We start from the raw sequence: 23,044 nt of genomic DNA, 5'->3' as shown, positions 1-23,044 counted from the left end.
GTTCAGTCAAAAGGAGAGGGAAAAAAGAAAAGGTTTAATAAATGAAATGTATTTTGCTTGTTGCAAATAAAACTATTGTAATAATATGTCCAAAACAACATTGAAAAATTTCCAATTTTAAGATTTCAGAACTTCTCATTGGTTATTTCTCTTCATGGCGATGACACATTGTTCTAAACACCTTTATTGATAACTATTGTTTTACATTGTGACCAGGGTGTAAATGACTTACAAGAATTGTGTGATACATTGTATAACCCTGCAGCATTACAAGTTACTTTCCTAGTTTATAATTTGCATATTACAGTGGTTGTATTTCAAATGTTTTTGCCAATTTCAAAGTTTTTTTTTCCAGTTTGAGAGATTTACTATATCTATATTGAGAGAGATATTTTTAGAACTTGTAAAAAGTTTCAAAATAACTGAAAGTATGTAAATGTATGTATACTGTTAACATTTTCCACAAATCATGAGTAGTGATGATCAACTCTACATATATAATTTCATTAGAAGAATAGTTTGTCTCTCATGTAGAAGATCTCCATCTGAAAAGCAGGCAATTGAAACAAACACATTATTGAGGCAGCTGTTTTGTCAAAAGAAATTCAGTTTGTTTTGCCACTCAGATCCAATGCTGAATAGCACTGAGGGCAGTACTGTAGGTTCTGAGGGCAGGATGAGTCCCTTTGTAACACATCATAAGAGACCCTGCCTCCGCACTGAAGCCTGCTTCCTGCAGTTCTTTTGCTATTTCCTCTATATCCCAACGCCCCTCTTCCTGGTTGGCCAGTAAGTGGTTGATAAGGTGAGGGTAGAACACAGTGGATATGCACTTTACCACTAATTTCGCATTCAGGAGCAAGGAAAGAATTTCAGAATCACAGCTGGAATCATCAATCTGCAAAGAAAGAAAAATACACAAAAATGAAGACTGAGATATTGGTTACATCCATAGATTTTTTTTTTAAGGCCACAAGGGACCATGACCATTATAACCATCAACTATGACCTCCTCCAATATGCTTTTCACTTGGGAAGCAGCAATGGTAGTATGTTTTGCATAGCTTAATAGCAATAGTGATATATACTTTACACGTCCAGGAAAACCTTTAACAGTCATCATTTATTTTATTAATAAAACCTCACATTTCAAACTAAGGAACAAAGAAACTAAATAGAAGATAGTGCAGAGTTTGGAATAGATTCCCAGTATCTTCTCTATATACTAGAAAACTCCCTTTCTATCTTCACGTTAATAGAAGGATTGTCAAGGTTCCTTCCCCACTCTGAACTTTAGGGTACAGATGTGGGGGACCTGCATGAGACGCTCTAAGGTCAATTACCAGCTTAGATCTGGTCTGGCTGCCACCGCTCGCAAGCACTACTTTCCTTCCCTGGGTAGCCTTGAGAGACTTGACCAATTTTCTGGTTAACATAGATCCAAACCCTTTGGATCTTAAAACAAGGAGAAATTAACCATCTCCCTTCCTTTCTCCCACCAACTCCTGGTGGATCCAGATCTAATCCCCCTGGATCTAAAACCAAGGAAAAATCAATCAGGTATTAAGAAAAAGGCTTTTAATTAAAGAAACGAAAGGTGAAAGAAAAGCATACCACCTACTCTCACAGACAACAGATTCAAACGCAAAGGATGTTCCCAAAAACTTAGTTACACAAAAAATACCTAAATACCCAATTTGACTATTCCTCTAATTGCACAAGACAGGTTACAAAGAAATAAACATAAACAAATTTATTTCCTTCACTAATACTCACTACTTAATAAGAGGCTGAATTCTGGAGCTTTCCCACTCCGGTCAAAGTGAAACTGACCCAAACAAAGGCAACTTCCCTCCTCCCTTTTGAACCGTCTTGTCCCCCCATTGGTTCCTCTGGTCAGGTGTCAGCTAGGCTAAGTGAACTTCTTAGCCCTTTATAGGTAAAAGAGGCATTAAACCTTAACTATCTGTTTATGACAAGGATTAACAGATTCATATGGGAGATTGTAAGGTAAACTATATTTTCTGACACACTGAATTGTGTGCACTATACAGGCAAGTGTCTGAACAGAGCTCAGGACCAGAACTCATAACCAGGCTCAGATTTTCGAAGCCCAAAGCCCAAAGCCCCCAGCAGCTCCCATTGTGGCATACAATGGGTACGGAGTTCTTTTGAAAATTGAATCTATATCTGTATGGACAATGCTACAGGATTAAGTTTTTCAATTCAATTTTAGTGAATTTAATAGATAAATCAGATCTAAGTTCCTAGAAAGACAAGACTGCTTTAATGACATAAAGCGTCTTACGTCTCCAATGTCCAGAAAAAAACTAATAAGCAACAGAAAAGAACATTGTAAGAAGTATGTAGAAACCGCCTTTATTTCAATGCACTCCATCAGATAAAATCTGAACATACCAATAAAACTGTTTAATAAATAATGAGTAATTTCCTGACCAGACAGTTTTTTTTTAATTTAAATTCCATCTGCCTTCTACTCAACAATGGTCCCATTTTCCAGAATAACTGCCCACTACATTTTGATGGCTGGTAGAGCAGACAGTGTTAATAGCACTCATTTTGTTGTTTGAAGTGATTTGAATCAGCAACACAGCTCTCCCACTTCTAGGCATATGTAGCTGAATCTATGACATCTCAATGGTGAAGTGGACATCTTGGAGACATTTGACAACTTATTCCTAGGCAATTTTTTACTCAACCAGAATCATAAATCATTTCACTCTGATTTTTCAGGACACCATCCAACATTTTCCTGCCTATCATAGACTCATAGACTCATAGGTCAGAAGGGACCAATATGATCATCTAGTCTGACCTCCTGCACCAGGCAGGCCACAGAACCCCACCCATCCAATTTTAGAAACAACCCAGGACCGAGTTATTGAAATCCTCAAAATTGGTTTGAAGACCTCAAGCTGCAGAGAATCCACCAGCAAGCGACCCATGCCCCACGCTGCAGGGGAAGGCGAAAAACCTCCAGGGCCCCTGCCAATCCGCCCTGGAGGAAAATTCCTTCCCGACCCCAAATATGGCGATCAGCTAAACCCTGAGCATGTGGGCAAGACTCACCAGCCAGCACCCAAGAAGGAATTCTCTGCAGTAACTCAGTTCCCATCCCATCCAACATCTCCCCTCAGACCATTGAGCAGACCTATCTGGTGGTAATCCAAGATCAATTGCCCAAATTAACGATCCTATCATAACATCCCCTCCATATACTTATCAAGCTTTGTCTTAAAGCCAGAAAAGTCTTTTGCCCCCACTACTTTCCTCGGAAGGCTGTTCCAGAACTTCACTCCCCTAACGGTTAGAAACCTTCGTCTAATTTCAAGTCTAAACTTCCTAATATCCAATTTATACCCATTCGTCCTCGTGCCTACATTAGTATTAAACTTAAATAATTCCTCTCCCTCCCTAACGTTAACCCCCCTGATATATTTCTGATTGTCTTTCTTGTCTACAGCTAAAGCAGCTCAGGACTTAGCTTCTCAGTACTTTTGTTAAACTGTCAGGTTGAATTTCCCCTCCCCACCCAAGCACCAGGATGGGCATTTCTTGGTTAGATCCCAATTTCCTATTTCATCATTTCACCTCCATTTCTCAGACAATAGGGGGAATTACCAGCTCTGTGCCTTTGTCTGGGAGATTAAATATGCCTTGGGTACAGTGAGCCAGCAAACCGAACTTAGTGGCTAAGAACAGGTCTATACTACCACTTATATCAATCTAACTTGCATTGCTCATGGGTGTGAAAAAGACACCCTCCTGAGCGATGCAAGTTACAGTGACCTACGTCCTGTCCACATTGGTGCTATGTCAGCGGGAGACGCTCTCCCACCAACACTGCTTCCGACTCTCATGGAGGTGGAGTAATTATGCTGATGGTAGAGCATTCTCCTATCTGCATAGAGCAGTGGTGCCAAAACTTTCTACTTCGGGCTCCCCCTTACCCCTCTCCATGCCCCCGCCCCCGGAGCTGGGAGTGGGGCTGGGGCTCTGGGAGGAGGAGGGGGGACATAGACAGGCTGGTAGCCCCGCCCAGGCCCCAGCTGCCTTCACCCAAACATTCCTCCCTGCCAGTTTGGGGACCTCTGGCATACAGCATCTTCACCAAACACGCAAAAGTGGTGTAGCTGCAAGTAGCGCTTCTAGTGTAGACATACCCTTAAGACATCACTGTTTCTCACACCACAGTGGCTACATTGAGATGTTCACTCCATATTCAGAGGAACATGAAGAATTCAAAAGAAGCCTATGCTGGATCCTGCTGCTCTTGAAGTCAGTGGGACAGCTGCCATTGACTTCAACAAGGATGAGACTGAGCCCTAACTGAAGAAACCACACAAGTTATTTTAGAATCGAGAACTTTATCATCTTTAGATCCTCTCATCCTTATAAATGTAAGCATCTCTCTTGTGTTAAAGAGATGATGGGAGAAGTCAGCATGATGCTTTATCTTTATGAATGAAAAATGGGCAAGAATAATTTGTTGCTCCTTTTTTAAAGGTAGAACCCAACCTCTCTTTCTTTTCTTAAAACATCGGAAGAGAGACAAAGTCTGGAAGCATGTCAGCATGCCAAGAATGTTCATTTGATGAACCATACTCCTTAGATAATAGGCTCCAAGTACAACTAACTTCCTTCTTTTAATTTGCCTTAAAAACTACCCTCTATTATTACTGGTTTATTAATTAACTTCCCTCCCTTAGGGACTTCAGACACTCTTGTACGGGAAATGCTGGATTTTTCAAGGTAAAATGAAAGACAGAACAAAGATTTCTAACCAGCAGAGGAGCAAAGATCTGGAACAGCTTTCCAAGGCGAGCAGGGGAGCAAAAACCCTAACTTCTTTTTAAGACTGAACTTGATAAATTTATTGAGGGGATTGTATAATGAGATCACAAACAATGGAATATGGCCCATCTGTGACTACTATTAGCTAGTATATCCAAGGGGCAAAGATAGGACTCTAGAGGGGAGGGCTCTGAATTACAACAAACAATTTCTTTCCAGGTATCTGGCTGGCACGTCTTTCCCACATGCTCAGGATCTAATTTACCACCATATCTGGTTGGGAAGAAATTTCCCCTCAAGTCAGACTGGCGGAGACCCGGGTGGTTTTCCTGTTCAGCATGGGTCACTCATTAGTTTGAGCTAGAGATGTCAATTTATTGCAGTTAACACCTATGATTAACTGAAAACAAAATTAACACATTTATTTTTTTAATGGTGTTAATCTCATATCTTTGGGCAGGGATGGAGACAGGCATCGGCTGTGGAGGGACCTCACAGTGTCCAGTCAGGTGCAGTAACCCAATCCCCTTCTGGAGGGTGGGAAAAGAAGAGGAGAGGAGAAAGAGAAAGTGGTTCCTATCCCAGCTCTGGCTGAGAGGTAGAGATCCTGACCTGCCGTGCCCTAATGTCCCCGGCCTGCCCCTTGCTCCTAGGACTGCACCCCCACATTCTGTGCCCCATTGCCCCCCGCCGGCCTCTTGCTCCAGGAACCGACTCCCCCCACCTCCTCACACACCATTTCCAAATGCCCCCCCCCAGCAGGCCCCTCATCCAACCCCCACCTCCCTACCATGCCCCCAGCTGGCCTCTTATTCTGAGGACCGACCTCCCTCACACCGTGCCCCATTGTGCCTGGCCGGCCCTTTGCTATGGTGACTGACACTCCTCACCCCGCGTTGTGCCCCCTTGTCCCCAGTTGGCATTTTACTCCGAGGACCAACGCCCCTGGCCAGCCCCTTGCTCTGGGGGGTACCCCATAGAGAACAGGTGCAGGGCAAGCTCAGCCTCTCGCCACCAACCTCTCCTTCCCGCCACATGCCAAATTCCTGAGGTAAAATCCATATCTTCCCTTACAAACAAGGGTTTGCCCAGCTAAAGGGAGCTCACCTGGCTCAGTAAAAAGAGGCGAGCCCCAGTACCAGTAACCACCATTTCAGAAGCAGCAGCAAGGCATCTCTCCCCCCTCCTCCTGCACAAGTCATTGCTTGCTCCCAACCCCTGCCTCCCCAAACACTGAATGCAGATTTCTAAGATGAAACTTTCTTCCTCTTTGGATAGGAGGCGAGCCTGGTGAGCTCAGAAACACAATCAAAGAGGAGCAGCACCAAGAATTCGCCCTTCTCCTGCACAACTCACACCCCTCCCATCTCCAGAATACTGACTTTCTGAGATAAAAAAATCTTACCCCTTCAATATGCTGAGACTCTCAAAGGAGAAGTAGTAGTAGAACTAAGTGCACTGGTAGGCTCTAAAGTTTGATTTTGTTTTATTTTTGAGTGTAGTTATGTAAAAAAATAATTCCACATTTATAAGTTCAAGTTTCATGGTAAAAGAGATTGCACTACAGTACTTGTATGAGTTGAACTGAACTACTATTCATTTCATTTTTTTTACAGTGCAAATATTTCTAATAAAAATTATATAAGGTGAGCATTGTACACTTTGTATTGTGTTGTAATTTAAATCAATATATTTGAAAGTGTAGAAAACAAAAATATTTAAATAAATAGTATTCTATTATTAACAGTGCGATTAAAACAGCAATTAATCACAATTAATTTTTTTAATGGCTTGACAGCACTAGTTTAAACTAAAATGGTGCATTCTCTGTAGCTTAAAGTCTTTATGTCAAGATAAGGGACGTTAGAGGTTATGGGTCTACTACAGGAGTGTGTGGGCAAGGTTCTGTGGCCTACAACATGCAAGAGGTCAGATTAGATCATCATGATGGTCCCTTCTGGCTTTCAAGTCTATGTGGTACAACTCCCCGAACCTGCATTTCCCTTTTATTTCATTTAGATACAAGTTGTACTTCTCACTGACAGTCTTCTTCACACTGACATCTTTAAAATACATTTCTTGATTAAGAATTTTTAAAAAATCCTTGGCATATTATCAATCCGTTGCATGAAATTACCTCCAGCGATGCAAAGCTAATTATTTCAATGTACAGTAGTTCTTGCCTTACTCTCTGGAGGGACAATTCTAAGAACACTAAAAAATCAGATGGAGTTACCGTCATGGGTTATACCTTGATTTTAGTTTTGTGCTGTGTGGCTCAGAACACGTCAGCTTGTGGATGTGGTAAAGTGATTAGTTTTCAGGTTTTAAAGACATTTTGGCTGGTAGTACACAGATACATTTCAGACATGTAAAGCATGAATTATTATTTATAATTTGTAAAATCATAGCGTATAGTAGCCCTAGTCATGGACCAGGACTCCATTGTGCTAGGCACTGTACAAACATAAAACAAAAAGACTGTCCCGCCCCAAAAAGCTTACAATTTAAATACGAGACAAATACTCCATATGTAATACACACAGACACCTCAGATACATTTATATTATTTATATTGTCAACATTTTATGGAACACAAATACACACAAAAAATACCCACAAAACTCACAGCAATCACATAGTCTTGTAAACACCATTAAGGCAACTGCTAATATACACCTACCACCCCACATTGGAACTCATACAAACTATCATCTAACAACTATAACCCGTACTTGATGGGGACTCCATCCTGAAAGAAATTTTCATGAACCCCCTCTTCTGGCCTTCAAACAACCCCCCAGCCTCTCCAAGTTAATCATCAGAAGCAAGTTCCCCACAGACCAGGAAACACCAACTCAAAGTGACGCCAGACCCTGCCAGAACAACAGATGATATCTCCACTGCTACATGATAAATACCACCCCAGCCCAAACAAGCCTTACAACAGGGATAGGCAACCTTTCAGAAGTGGTAAGCCGAATCTTCATTTATTCACTCTAATTTAAGGTTTCGTGTGCCAGTAATACATTTTAACATTTTCGGAATGTCTCTTTCTATAAGTCTATAATATATAACTAAACTATTGTTGTATGTAAAGTAAATAAGGCTTTTAAAATGTTTAAGAAGCTTCATTTAAAATTAAATTAAAATTCAGAGCTCCTCAGACCGCTGGCCAGGACCCAGGCAGTGTGAGTGCACTGAAAATCAGCTTGCATGCTGCCTTCGGCACCCGTGCCATAGGTTGCCTACTCCAGCCTTGCAAGATCCCTGGATTCTGCACATAACTATCACAACATGTGACGTACCTTATCCAGTGCACTATATGTCCCAATAGCAAATATGTGGGTGAAACCAGACAATCACTATACTCTTGAATGAACTCACACAGGAAAATAGTAAGAGAGAAAAACACCATATCACCTGTGGGTGAACACTTTTCACGAAGTGATCACTCTATAGCTGACCTATCAGTCTTCACCCTCAAAGGAAACATGCACAAAACTTTCAAACGATGAGCCTGGGAGCTTAAATTCATAACTCTGCTAGACACTAAAAATCAAGGACCAAATAGACACACTGGATTTATGGCATATTATAACAATCTATATCCCACTAACAACTCCCTCCCCACACTCCAGCTGCCCCTCCTCCCATCCTTACCTCTCTATGACTGGAGGGGTGTTAAAGGGCCACTTCACCTTGAATTATCCCTTGAAATGTGTTAACTACTTATGTTAAACTATCTGTTCCACCCTGTATTTAGCAGTGACACAGAGGGCTTGTCTACGCATACGGTGCTGTAGCATGTCTGGTGACAACACTATATCAGTGGGAGAGAGCTCTCCTGTTAGCATAAGAAAACCACCTCTATGAGAGGCAGTAGCTATGTTGGCGAAAGAAGCTCTCCTGCCGACACAGGGCTGTTCACACTGGTGCTTATGTTGGTGTGACTTTTCATGTCCCTGAGAAACATAAGTTATGTCAATTTAAGCTGTAGTGTAGACACAGCCAAAGATAGTTTCCCAGACCTGAAGAAGAGTTCTGTGTAAACTCAAAAGCTTCTCTCTCTCACCAAGAGAAGCTGGTCCAACAAAAGACATTATCTCACCTGCTTTATCTCTCTAATGTCCTTTTTCTGGACAGAGATCAAGTGTAATATGTCAGGATTGACTTATTTGTGGCGGAAGCAATTGTTTTCCCAACCAAAATTATGCTGTGTTCTTTTATTTAACATATATAAACTGATGTTGTGAATATTTACACAGCAAAATAACAATAATTGTAAGAAAGACATAAAATGCCGGTTTAAACTTAGCAGGTCTCAGTCATCACTTTGGGAGATTGTATACAATGATAACGAGTCTTTATATAGCACTCTGTAAAGTGCTGTACAAATATTAACTAGAGCACATTTTTCCTCATGAGTATTATCAGTAGTATTAACCCCATTCCATAGCATGCAAAACCAAAAAGCAGTGAAACTCACTCAAGGGCATACAGTGTACAGGGCAAAGATTAGTACTTGGGAGTTCCTGGCTATTACATCTTTAGACCACTCTGTTCATTAAACCAGTCCTATATGGACGCAGGCAATATAGCACGAAACATCAAGTGGAGATACACTAAAAATTTGAGGTGAAATAATGTGTTGCTCTCTGAAAATCTATCTAGGTGCTGTCAAGGACCCAGTCCAGAACAGGGATGGACAGGAATGCCTCTCTCACCTCAGCGGCTTATGGTAGTTCCTAGCTGATGTCTATTGGACAGGGAGATGCTGAGATACATAGTGTTATCAGTGGAAAAAAATGTTACCATAAAGAGCGAGGTTTTATCCTTTTCTGTTGATTAATAATATCTAACCATGCTAGTGGCAACGTACTACTGCCAATGATGCATCAGACAGAATAGAATTGAGTTTGTTCTTCATGTAAGTATTAGTTTTGCACTGTTAGCAGAGGTTAAAAGTTGGTTTTGTCCCTGAACTGTACAGGTATGGCTCAAGGACACACAGAGATTAAATCTCTGGAGTAAGCTGGTGATATTTTTGCAGTCACTTTTCTGGCCATACACACTGTTTAAAAAGAGTCCAACAAAGAAGAAACTGATAAACCAGGTTGCAAGTCAACAGTCATTAATGAAGAAAGAGGCTAGTTACACAGCTGAAGAAGATCTCAAGGAATATGGAGCTGATTATCACCCAGAATTAGTCAAAAACAAATAACTGTAGATTTATTTTCCAAGCTTCATTTTTTGTAAATTTTTATGTTAGAAAAGGAATAAATTGTTTTGAAATATAAGGATGTATCCCAGTACATCAAAAATGAATATATAATATGTGAGTAGGCTAAATAGCAACAATTATTTTAGACTAACTAGAAAAAAAGTTATGTTCAAGTCCCACTTTCAACTCAAGTCTGTTGGGTACAGGCAGCATTTTTTGCTGACTACATAAGCTCTAAATCTATGGCTGCTTTAACAGTATAGCTACAAACAGCCTATAGAATTATTGTATTATAAACAATCAGTCTTAACCTTTGCATGCTGACATAAGAAAGAAGACAACACTGAAAGCGTTCTAAGAAATAAGCAGCTCTTAAAGAGAAGCTCTGAATCCTACTGACATTCATAAACTACTTAACTGGCTATACTAAGATAAAGTTTTTTAAATTATTCATAGGCCATATTCACTGCGAGGGGGTAGTCTAGTTATTTCTGATATGTGAAAGATGGAACTGGCAGTTTGCAAAAGGTTACACAATAATAGAGGTCTGCAGTTTCAGAAAAGCTTAAAAAAACTGGCTGTTTTATTGTCAGCAAAGGCTGTACAATCCTAGTATCAGCACTTCAGCATCATCCTTTTAACTGTAAACATCCATAAGTCTGTCAGTATCATACAACAAATGGCTAAATAATACATCGTGCCAGTAAGCAACTGCTGTATTTTTTTCACAGCCATGTTTGTGAGCCGTGCTAGCAGTATATCAGGGAATCTGACTATTTCACTTTGTCAGATGGTATATTTCCTTTCCCTGTTTAATATAAATGGGAATTGGCCTTCTACAACACATCTGAAAACTAAGTAGAGCCAAAGCCAATTGCTTGACTACACTTGTGGTTCGTTATTAAAAATATTCAAGAAACCAAGTAGCCTAAGTTTAGCCAGGTCATTAGTCAAAGACAAAACAGTACAACAAAAAGCAATCTTGCAGCTTCAAATATATGCATTTGAGATAATCTATATTAATAGTAGCCTTTTTTACGAGGTAGTGAGCATTCTGTACATCACCCAAGCTTTAACAGACCAGTCAATACCAGCTTCTTATCTTGTTTTCTGTGCTATCCTGTACCTTTCTCTTATCTTTGTTTTTACCATCACATTCCAGGTGTCAGTGCAGGCATCCTCTAACTGTACCAGGGCATAGTGTTTGTACCATGACAGGTTTTGTATTTGCTCTTGCCAAGAGCAAAAGTTAGCTATTGAAAAGTGTTATATAGGATATTCCTTAGCATGAGTGAAAAGCATTTTTGGAAAAGTACAATACAATTTGCAACTGCATCACTTATTATACTGTCTACAATATTAATGTAATGATTCTACTACACAGCATATAGGTTGGCTGACACAATCTTTTACTAAAATTCCACCTGAAGTAATTATGAGTGAAAAATAACTGGCAAGACGCATGCTTTCTGGAATGCAACAAAAACACTTCCAAACACTCCAAGATTTACAGAGAATAATGGTAATCTCTTCTGTATTACCTGTTTTTCAAATACTGCCTAAAATCTCTTATAAATCAACCTTTCAGTCACTGACCAAACTACTCCAGTTGAAGTAAAGTCAACAGTAAAACACTCATTGACTTCAATGTTTGAAAGAAATGAGCCTATATGAGAGGCCTAGTGCAGTGGTTCTCAAACTTTTTTTTTCATAGACCACTTGAAAATTGCTGAGTGTCTTGGTGGACCACTTAATGATCTTTGCAAATGTTGTTTGTATTGTTAGGAAACTACTGTAAAGCACTCTGGATAAAAACACTATATGTAAAAAAACGTAATTAATTTTTTTTGTTCTACAAATAAACCACACAACTCATATTTTAATATCACTAGTCTTACCTTTCTAATCCAATGGAGGTGCCCTCTCTCCCCCACCGTGGCAGCCCTTGAACTGGAACTGGGAACGAGGGCGGGGGGTGTCTCTCTCTCTCCCCCACGCAGCAGCCTCTGAGCTCGGGCTGGGAAGGAGGGGGGGTCTCTCCCCCGCCACAGCTGCCAGAGCTGGGGAAAGTCGCCTCTTTCTCTCGTTGCTGCAGCACTGCACATCCCAAATTCCCCCCACCTGCTCTTCTCATCCCACTGCCCCCTCCCATCTACCCTCTATTCCCCCCAAGGCCACCACCTCATCTTACATGTGCACCTTCTCCAGGGTTCAGGCACCTAAATAGTGGACCCATGTCTGCAGGGCTCCACTAATTAGGTGGGTGGCCCTTCATTGTGTTATGTGCAGTCGCACAAGTGTGCACCTTAGAGGGAACTACCCATGGACCACCTGAATGGAACTCGCAGAGCACTAGTGGTCCAGGACCACACTTTGAGAACCTCTGGCCTAGTGTATAAACTTCCATTTTCTTTAGTGAATATAAATTGTAATACATTTTTATCTTAAGTGGGACTTATATTAACAGGATCTAATGCAACTCTGCCTCCTTGCCTTGTTGCTGAGAGCAAATTATGTCACAAATCACATCGAGAATGTGTGGTGACTGAGGAATCTGGCACTTTCTGCTCCCTCAATTCATCTCAAAGGAGTGAGGTTGAAGCTGCATCCATGAAGTAATCTCCGATTAATCCCATGCTTTTTATATTTTGGAAGAATATCTGGCTTGTGGTTTAGTGACCGATATGGTCAAAGAACCACTCTTAAAAGTGGCGGGCGGGAACCTTTCCAAAGATCAGGGCTGCCCACCCTTGACCCAGATTAGACCACATTTTTGGGGTACAAGACCTGTACATGACACTACACCCTATATTTTCATAGAAATATTGTTATAATACGATTATAGCATAACTATGATATGTTTTGTTCAAGAAAAGGCATGAGAGATATCATTGGATAGGTTATGATTTGCTGAATACGATTATCCTATTTGTATGCATGTATCATTTTCACATCTAAAATTAGGAATATTGACTATACATCTGTACTACAAAAGAATTTGTACCCAGGGAACACCCACCAGATAGCATGAATGAGTCTGGACCATTAGGGAGAACCATAGATCTTTGAAGATGCTCATCTCCCACCTTCCTGAAAAGCTTTTCTGAGATGTTACAAACAACCTCTGACTCATGGCTGCTTTGACTCTGCAGGATCATGTGATCAAGTTATCTGGTACTGGATTCCATGATAGAATACTAGTATTTTTCCACTGTGAGGGGAGAAACCACACTGGAAAACAAAGGATTCCTGCCATATGTAAAACCTACTTAAGGCAGGAGAGTGACATAATCAGCATGGAACTTTTAAAAAATTCTTTGTAGACTGTCTAATTCTGACTCTTTATTGAAAATTTTGTAGATTAATAAGTAAATGCAGAGAAGCCATGGTTAGCTTTCCTTAAAAGCATGCGGAAAGTTCATTCCATGAGAACTTCATTGTATGATGTATTCTGAAATTTCCAATAGTCAGTTTTCCATAAGAACTATCAGGTCTGCTTAGTAATAAATCCTGGTTTCTGAAGGTTATAGCGACAATGGAAATTGTGAACAAATTGTTATTCTTTATTATATTTTCTGTTGCAGGCAGATTTTTGTCACATGTGGCATAGAAGTAAAAAAGGCTAGCTTTTCTAACTGCAGCTTCTCATCATGTTCCCGCACACGCCCCGGCAACTTCTATCCTGTTACAAGGAGGTATTGAGAGTACTGGATTCTACATCATTCTGTTATACTCCCTCTAATAACCTGATGGACATACACAGCAACTAAATAACTATTTTCTCAAGTACATCAGTGGGTTTTGCATCTTTGAAATGAAGATTACAGAGTTTTTTTAAAACATATTTTAGTGATTTTAACAAAAGCTAGTCAGTCACTGTCTACATATGGGTTCACAGACTACGAACATGTCACAAAGAAACTTTATATGTAGTAAAGGGCTGAGGAGGTGGTATTTGCAGTCAGATTAGGTTTTTGGTATGATTCCGCATGGAAATCTTACGAGGATTTTCTTGCTGAAATCTTATTAACTGACCTTGGACACTTTAGCTACCTTTAAACAAGAACTCAAAAATGGATTGAAAACAAAAAATGGATTGAAAGCAAGAAGAGACTGAGCTGAAAATGAAAATGAAAGGAGCAAGTTTGGATATAGGGTTTTGATTCTCAATCAACCTTTTTCCTCACAAAAACAAATTTGAGCATTGTCAGACTCATGGTTTTGATTTTTGTCTGTTTTCAGTTGTAACCATGTTACAAAAAAGAAAGTTAAGCAAAAATGATATGCTAAGAAAATTAATCTTGGCATATGATGATAAAGCTTCTTCTAGTATGTCAGTCTTATGAGTTTGCCAGATTAAGAGTTTACAAGAACTCCTTGATTACATTTCTGCTTTGTATCACACAGTTGCTTACCTACTTTTCAGATATATACATATGATTGACAGATATACACTTACTTTGGGGATAGCAAAAAGAGTTAAACATTAAGATACAGTAGATATGTCACCATCCCAAATTCTCAATAGGAATTAAATGAAAACAAAATGTGGTGGTTTATAGGCATTATTGATGCGTTTGTCAATGCTATAGTTTACGTTGCACTGAAATTTGCACTTAGAGTGAAATTAAATCCCTGTGTTGTGTGTGAAAAATGTAAATCAGCATCAACAAGATTGAATTTTCCAGAAAGTTAGAAGTGAATCTGTTAATAAAAATTACCGTGTGTATGGAAGAGTCTACAGCAGTGGGCTATTTATGCAATATTATGGAATAAGTTATTTTAAAAGAACTAAAACAAATCTACTTTGTATAACATAGTAGTTTCTGTTCTACCACATTAACTTACAAGTGGGTAGTCAGATAATTAAAACTGACAGCATTTGTGGATTCTTTTGAATGTATAAAGGATCTTTATCAGCCCTATGGCTGAAGACAAAATAACTTTAGAAAATCTTAATAATGACAATGTACTCAAGAGACTACTTCCAATGTGAAGATAAAAGAGCTATTTTATTACCTGAAAGTACGAAGGATGGTTAATTCAATTGCTCATACCTTAGTAACAGCTGTTATCTGCTCCAGTGCCAATGCATGAAGACCTTGGTCTTTACTTTCTACTAGCAGTTTCAGGGATGGCAGCAGGAGGGACTGGTTAAGCAGTAGCAAACATAATTCCTTTGTACACTGAAAACAAAAAGTAACCCCAGACTGTCAGAACTCAGGAGACATTTGGTAACATCATCCACACAAAATTTTATGAAAACTTTGTGTCAAATGCAAAATGGAAATCAAACTATTAAAACAAATGAATTTCCCAGTAGAAATAAGCATGTTTGGAAACTTGAAAGCACAAATTAAAAAAGGATGTGGTATAGGGTTGTAAGTAGAAGGTTTGATATATATATGAGAAACAAGGCAAGTACTGAATACTTATTACAATCCACACAGAGTTTTACTGAAAGAAGAACGGAGCAATCACTGCTCTCTGCGGGACTAATACTTTTGCTGTGGTCACTGAAACAGCGAAAACTGTAAGACTTAAGGTAAGACATCTGTAACATTTCTTTAACACAGTTATATAGTCATAAAGGTGGAATAAAATAAAGAAGGAATATAACAGTTCCTCATGTCAGAGTCCAGCATCATAAAGCATCCCCAAAATCTTGTCAAATGATTTTTACAGAGCTCTGATGCAGTATATTAGTTTCTCTATTTTAATATGAGTTTCCATGTTTTATTATCCAGCATGAACTATTTGGCATTACAATTTTGGTATAGTGTGTCCTCATACAAAGGCTGGCAACAGAAAGTGAAGCTTAAAAAAAAATACTGAGTAGGATTACTTCCAAACACTTCTTTAGGTTTACTGTTGTTAGTAACAAAGTGAACATTTATTAGTCTTTATCTTATACATGTAGAATTATTTTATTTAATCTACTATAGTGTATAAATGAAACACTGACCAATTTCAAAAAGGGATTACATTACCTCAAAAATCAAATTATTACTTTTCCTTTATGAACAACAACCTAACTTGTCCAGAGTGACCAGGCTCAAAGATATAGTTAACTCTGATTCCTCAATACTTTGTCTCCAGTGAACAATAGTACTCCATCTGGTCAGCCTGTGTATTATATAACATAGATATTATTACAATATCATTTTAGACATCCACAGACATGCTCTATGCTTCAGAAAAACATTGAAAGACACTGCACCTGCCCGAAAGAGCTTACAATCTAAAAAGGGAACTTAAATGTTTAATTTTTTACCATTTAAGGTCAAATTTGATGAATCTGGTGCCCAAAGGTGCTGCTAAATGTAGTCATGCCCTTTGGGTAGTTATATCTTCTCTAACTTAAAAAAATGGAAAATGATAAATTGGTGTATTATATACCTGAGTTTGCTGTTATGGACTGAGGTCTTAAAGTAGGGTATCTACTGACATCTTTTTTCACAACCAATTTATTTTCAGATAATGCAGCCACTCTTCAGTTACCCCCCTCAACTGCATTTCTGACAGCAAAATATTAATTTAATTGTGATGCATACCTCAAAATGCAACGTAATTACAAATTACATTGTGCTTGGAAACAGTTCATGGTAGCTACAAAAAAGTCTTTCCAACTTCCACTGCTCAGAGCCAGTCTAAACGACATAGTAGTAAAAATGTCTTTGTCTTGTCTACACTAGCACATCACCAGCAAAGTTCCAATCAGGAAAGAGTTTACACACTGGACTACTAGCAAAACATCTTCCAAATGCATTCACCAGTTGCCTGCATAGCAGTTTAGCAGACAAAAATTGAGAACCTGCTACACTTTGCTATCAACTAATCTTCTCCCTATGATATCAAGTAACACATTTTGTTATTATTGCAGCTCGGCAGAGGTCGGTGAGCCTCAGGAGAAAACAAAAGGTTTGTAATACACTGTGGAGATTTTGTCTTTTGTTGCCAAAGAATAGACAGAAGTGTGTCATAAGTTTTTACAAAATTAAGCAACGGCTAAGTCTGCGGTTGACAGGCTTTGCTTTCATTGAGAACTAACATTACAGGAACAGATGAACAGCTGTATTGAAAAGACTATAAAGACTATAAAATTAAAAATATTATCCCCTTTAAGTCTTTGATATTTTGATTTTCTCCTTCATTTCTGCCAAACAGCAACATACTAAGGAGATTACAGAATGCAAACTTAGCAATTTATAATTCTACAAGTCCCTTTGTGTCTGGAAAGCGCAATTTATCACCATGGATACACCTTTGTGTTAGGAAAAATAAATTTTGAGGGTTGTAGGATGCACAACTTAAGTGTAACAGCAAGTTTATAGTGCTGGTAACATTTTATATCTGAAAACTCATCAAAACCATAAGAGAAGAAGCAGTGCCATAGGGAACAGCATAGAACTATAAAAAAGCTTTCAGAAGAATCCCCCCCAGAATCACACTTTTGTACCTTAAGGTGGTGGGAGGAGAAAAGGAAAGGCAGATGATTTAAGTACACTGTTAAACATAATTAGGTACAGTGAGCATTTCTAAAGTCAATGACTAGGAAAATGAAAAGATGTTTTAAAAACACTGCTGTACTGCTGAATTACAATTTGCTTTCTCACTCAAGTGATTTAATATAGAAAAAATGTAATTAGATTATGTAAATTTGCAAATGCAGTTAATGTAGATATTAAAATCATTATTTTTGCAACAAATGAATGTCAGGTCAAACAGGTATTTCAGCCCTTCTACAAAAATGTTTATTATCAACTTGCATCATTTGCAAAATGTTACGAAGAACACCACATAGTGCTGATAAGAATCACACATAGGCCCCAATAATTCCTTATAGCCAGTCTTTAATGTAAAGTCATATTTAGTACCTTAATCACTGGGAGTATTAATATTGATAATACAAATACACATAAATGAATTTTAAAGTGGTACTATTTATGTATTTTAGACAGGAGTAATAATACACCTGTCTTAAAAATTAAGGGGCCAATTCAGCAAAGTACTAAAGCAAATGTTTAATGTTAAGCCCATGTTTATATCCCAATGGCAATACTCAAGTGCTTTAAGTTAAGTACGTGCTTCAGTGGTTGGGTGAAGCGGGTTCTAAAGAAACTTATGCTACATTAGATTCAGCCATTCCATAACCTGGAACATTTTAGGTTTAAAGACACATGTTTGAGTTTTTTCAAACATAGTTCAAGAACATCCACACACATTTTATGATAATTTGTATAAAAAGATTGCTCTTGAACTACTGACCTTGCATTCTGAGGTTTAGCCCAGGGAAAACACGTATAGTTGAAATACAAAAGGAAAACACAGACACAACCTTAGCTGGATTTCTGAATGTAATGCTAGTGCCAGATTTGATTAAAAACTATAAATTGCCATTACTAGGCTTTCTAAATCTAGTATATGCTTCTGGCACCAGTCGTTGCCATCAGTGAAAGGCAGCATTTTTTAAAATCCACTTGGGCAATTTGATCAATGCTGTACTGTATATGCACTGGTGAAGAGGGAAGAGAAAATCACTTTGTAAATTTGGCTACTGTGATTTCACATAGAATTCTCACTCCCTGATCTTCTGCATTCAGCATGAGCCATACAAGAAAGTCCACTAGCTCTTAAGATAGAGTTGGGCAACCTTTTGGCCTGAGGGCCACATCTGGGTGGGGAAATTGCATGCAGGGCCATGAATGTAGGGCTGGGGCAGGGGACTGGGGTGCGGGAGGGAGTGCGGGATGTGGTGTGCAGGAAGGGGCTCATGGAAAGGGATTGGGCAGAGGAGGGGTATGGGAGGGGACTCAGGGCAGGGGATTGGAGTGCAGGAGGGCTGTGAGGTACAGCAAGGGACTCAGGGCAGAGGACTGGGGTGCAGGAGAGGTGCGGGATGTGGCAGGGGGCTCAGGGGAGTGGACTGGGGTGTCGGAAAGGTGCAGTGTGTGCCAGGAGACTCAGGGCAGGGAGTAGAGGTGCAGAGTGCAGGAGAGATTTGAGGTGCAGGCTCCAGCCTGATGCCGCTTACCTAGAATGGCACTGTGGTGGCAGCAGTGCGCACCGAGGCCAAGACAGGTTCTCTGCCTGCCCTGGCCCCGCACCGCTCCGGGAAGTGGCCGGCACCATGTCCCTGTGGCCCCTGGGGGATAGGGTGGAGCAGACGGATCCGGGTGCTGTCCTCGCGAGCAAGCACTGCCTCCCACAGCTCCCACTGGCCATGGTTCCCTGTTCCCAGCAATGGGAGCTTCTGGGGAGGCACTCACAGAGAAGGGCAGTCCTTTGCTCCTCCTCCCCCAAGGACCACAGAGACATGGTGCCGGCCGCTTCCCGGAGCGGCAATCCCGTGGGATGTATCCAAAGCCTTGAGGGGCCGGATCCAGCCCGTGGGATGTAGTTTGTCCATCCCTGCCTTAAGATCTTCTCTCCTGGAGGCATAAGACTCAGAAGTGACAATCATAGAATCATAAGAAATTAGGGTTGGAAGAGACCTCAGGTCACCTAGTCCAACCCACTGCTCAAAGCAGGACAAACCCCAACTAAATCAACTCAGCCAGGGCTTTGTCAAGCCAAGTTTTAAAAACCTCTAAGGATGGAGATTCTACCACCTCCCTAGGTAACCCATTCTAGTGCTTCACCACCATTCTAATGAACTAGTTTTTCCTAATATCCAATCTCGACCTCCCCCACTTGCTATTTGAGACCACTGCTCCTTGTTCTGTCATCTGCCACCACTGAGAACAGCCTGGCTCCATCCTCTTTGGAACTCCGCTTCAAGCAGTTGAAGGCTGCTATCAAATCTCCCCTCACGCTTCTCTTCTGCAGACTAAATAAGCCCAGTCCCCTCAGCCTCTCCTCATAAGTCATGTGCCCCAGCCCCCTAATCATTTTGTTTGCCCTCCAGATATGGCCTCACCAGTGTCGAACAGAGAGGAATAATCACTTCCCTTGATCTGCTGGTTAGCCATTTTGGCAACCAGGGCACACTGTTGACTTATATCCAGCTTCTCATCCACTGTAATTCCCAGGTCCTTTTCTGTAGAACTGCCGCTTAGCCGGTTGGTCCCCAGCCTGTAGCAGTGCATATAATTCTTCCATCCTAAGTGCAGGACTCTGCACTTGTCCTTGTTGAACTTCATCAGATTTCTTTTGGCCCAATCTTCCAATTTGTCTAGGTCACTCTGGACCATATCCCTACCCTTCAGCATATCTACCTCTCCCCCCAGATGAGTGTTATCCATGCACTTGCTGAGGGTGCAATCCATCCCATCATCCAGATCATTAATGAAGATTTTGAACAAAACCGGCCCCAGAACCGACCCCTGGGGCTCTTCGCTTGATACTGGCTGCCAAGTAGACATCGAGCCATTGATCACTACTCATTGAACCTGATGATCAAACCAGCTTTCTATCCACCTTATAGTCCATTCATCCAATCCATACTTTTGTAAGTTGCTGGCAAGAATACTGTGGGAGACCATGCCAAAACTTTGCTAAATTCAAGATATATCAGATCCATCACTTTCTCCATATCCACAGAGCCAATTATCTCATCCTAGAAGGCAATCAGGTTGGTCAGGCATGACTTGCCCTTGGTGAATCCATGTTGACTGTTCCTGATCACCTTTCTCTTCTCCAAGTGCTTCAAAATGGATTTGTTGAGGACCTGATCCATGATTTTTCCAGGGACTGAGGTAAGTTCCCCGGATTCTCCTTCTTCCCTTTTTAAAAGATGGACACTATATTTGCCTTTTTACAATCATCGAGGACCCTTCCCCACCATCGCCATGAGTTTTCAAAGATAATGGCCAATGGCTCTGCAATCACATCAGCCAACTCCGTCAGCACCCTCGGATGCATTAGATCCAGCCCCATGGAATTGTGGATGTCCAGCTTTTCTAAACAGTCCTTAACCTATTCTTTCACCACTGAGGGCTGCTCACCTCCTCCCCATACTGTGCTGACCAGTGCAGCAGTCTGGGAGCTGACCTTGTCTGTGAAGACCGAGGCAAAAAACCCAAAAACATGGAGTAGGTCAGCTTTTTCCATATCATCAGTCACTAGGTTGCTTCCCCGATTCAGTAAGGGTCCCACACTTTCCCTGACCAACTTCTTGTTGCTAACATACCTGTAGAAACCCTTCTTGTTACCCTTCACAACCCTTGCTAGCTTCAACTCCAATTGTGCTTTGGTCTTCCTGAGTACACTTCCGCATGCTTGAGCAATGTTTTTATACTCCTCCCTAGTCACCTGTCCAAGTTTCCATTTCTTGAAAGCTTCCTTTTTGTGTTTAAGCTCACCAAAGATTTCTCTGTTAAGCCAAGCTGGTTACCTGCCATATTTGCTATTGTTTCTGCACCTCAGGATAGTTTGTTTCTGCACCCTCAATAAGGCTTCTTTAAAATACAGCCAGGTCTCCTGGACTCCTTTCCCCCTCATATAAGCCTCCCAGGCGATCCTGCCCATCAGTTCCCTGACGGAGTCAAAGTCTGCTTTTCTGAAATCCAGGGTCTGTATTCTGCTGCTCTTCTTTCTTCTTTTTGTCAGTATCCTGAACTCGACCATCTCATGGTCACTGCTGCCCAGGTTGCCACCCACTTCTACTTCCCCTACCAATTCCTCCTTGTTTGTGAGCAGCAGGTCAAAAGGAGCACGGCCCTAGTTAGTTCCTCCTGTAATGATGGTGTCTTTAGAGAAAGATTTCTTCCCGACCTCAGTGAACATCCTGTATCATAAAGTTTAAATGCCTTTTCAATTATTGCCTTTAGACTTCAGAACCACAAATGCTACTGGTGGTCAGAAAGTTATCCAGTTTTTTTTTAAAAAAAGCAGCTGATTGATGCTTCTCTACCCACTCAAATTATTTAATAGGCTCCAATGACAGATTCTGCAAAATGCAAGTTTTGATCAAATGGTTTTAGCAATGGTTCTTAAACTAATCTACATTACTTTTTCCTCAGTAAAGGATTGTTTACCCAAAAGTTGTACTGCTTTAGCTTCTATGCACAAAAGTTATACTGTCTTTAACTACGCTGATACAGTTAAAGCAGTACAGCCTCCTAGTGTATTATATCAATGTAAAGGCACTTTGTTTTCGTATGAGGAAGAGACTAACCTACACTAATATATAGGCACTTTTATACAGGTATAACATGCTCATACTAAGGGTTGTACTGATAAAATTATATTGGTAAAAATTGCACCTATAACTGAAAAAGTAATACCAGTATAAAAACTGTGCACAGACTAGGCCTTACTGATGCTGAATTGAACAGTAACTTTATTAATCAAAAAGAGATGATCAATGTTTGACCGTGGTGTAACTCTCCTATCAGGAGGAGATCTGCTGTGGTAGAACACTGATTTTCAATTACATTTGTGTTTGTAAGTCACTTAGATGTTTTAGTAAATTCCACCCTAGGACCTTAACTTTGGTTTGGCCACCCTAAATCAGGTTGAATAGTACCTTCCTGTAGAAGTAGTCCCACTGGTTTTGATCAGAACTACTTGTGGTGTAAAGTATTACTCATGAGGAGTGAGGAGAAAGCATCGGGCACTTTGTAGGTCTATCCCATGCACTGTAATTAAAAATAAAATTTGGCTCGCTCCACAAAATATATCTGGCACTCTGCCTTACTGACTTTTGGCAGAAAGTCCCAGAAGTGGGCTTTAAGCAGCAAAAACACAAGTGTCCCATTTGTTTTGAAATATATTGCCCTTCAATTTCTACCAGAGACTTCTTAGTATTAAAGTGAAAAGAATCATTTGATCAGTTTCCATTACACTGCCCATAATCTTTGTGTTGGCTATTTTCCAGAACAGAGGCTGTGGATATGTGAATCTCAATGTAAAGGATGAATCAGGATAATAAAAGAAGATGCCTGAGAATAATTCCAGAGAAGCGCGAAGATTTTTAATCCTTTTTTAAATCTGGTATAGTTAGGCTACGACGTACGAGTATGGGATGCTGTGGCACTTTGGGACATAAGAGATGCTTGTATG

General features: G+C 40.3%; 1 protein-coding gene across 1 annotated transcript in view; it reads right to left on the bottom strand.

The window, feature by feature from the left end:
- Positions 1–13: 13 nt before the first annotated feature.
- Positions 14–23,044, bottom strand: part of NBAS (NBAS subunit of NRZ tethering complex) — a 381,747-nt gene continuing 358,716 nt past the window's right edge. Inside the window, 2 exon segments of the mRNA XM_030555399.1 lie at positions 14–898; positions 15,097–15,225. Coding sequence (XP_030411259.1) covers positions 623–898; positions 15,097–15,225 — 405 coding nt within the window. The 3' untranslated portion in view covers positions 14–622.

Source organism: Gopherus evgoodei, chromosome 3 (assembly GCF_007399415.2).
Source record: "Gopherus evgoodei ecotype Sinaloan lineage chromosome 3, rGopEvg1_v1.p, whole genome shotgun sequence".
Lineage (NCBI taxonomy): Eukaryota > Metazoa > Chordata > Testudines > Testudinidae > Gopherus > Gopherus evgoodei.
Note: the sequence above shows the minus strand (reverse complement) of the source record. Positions and strands in the feature narration are given on the sequence as shown.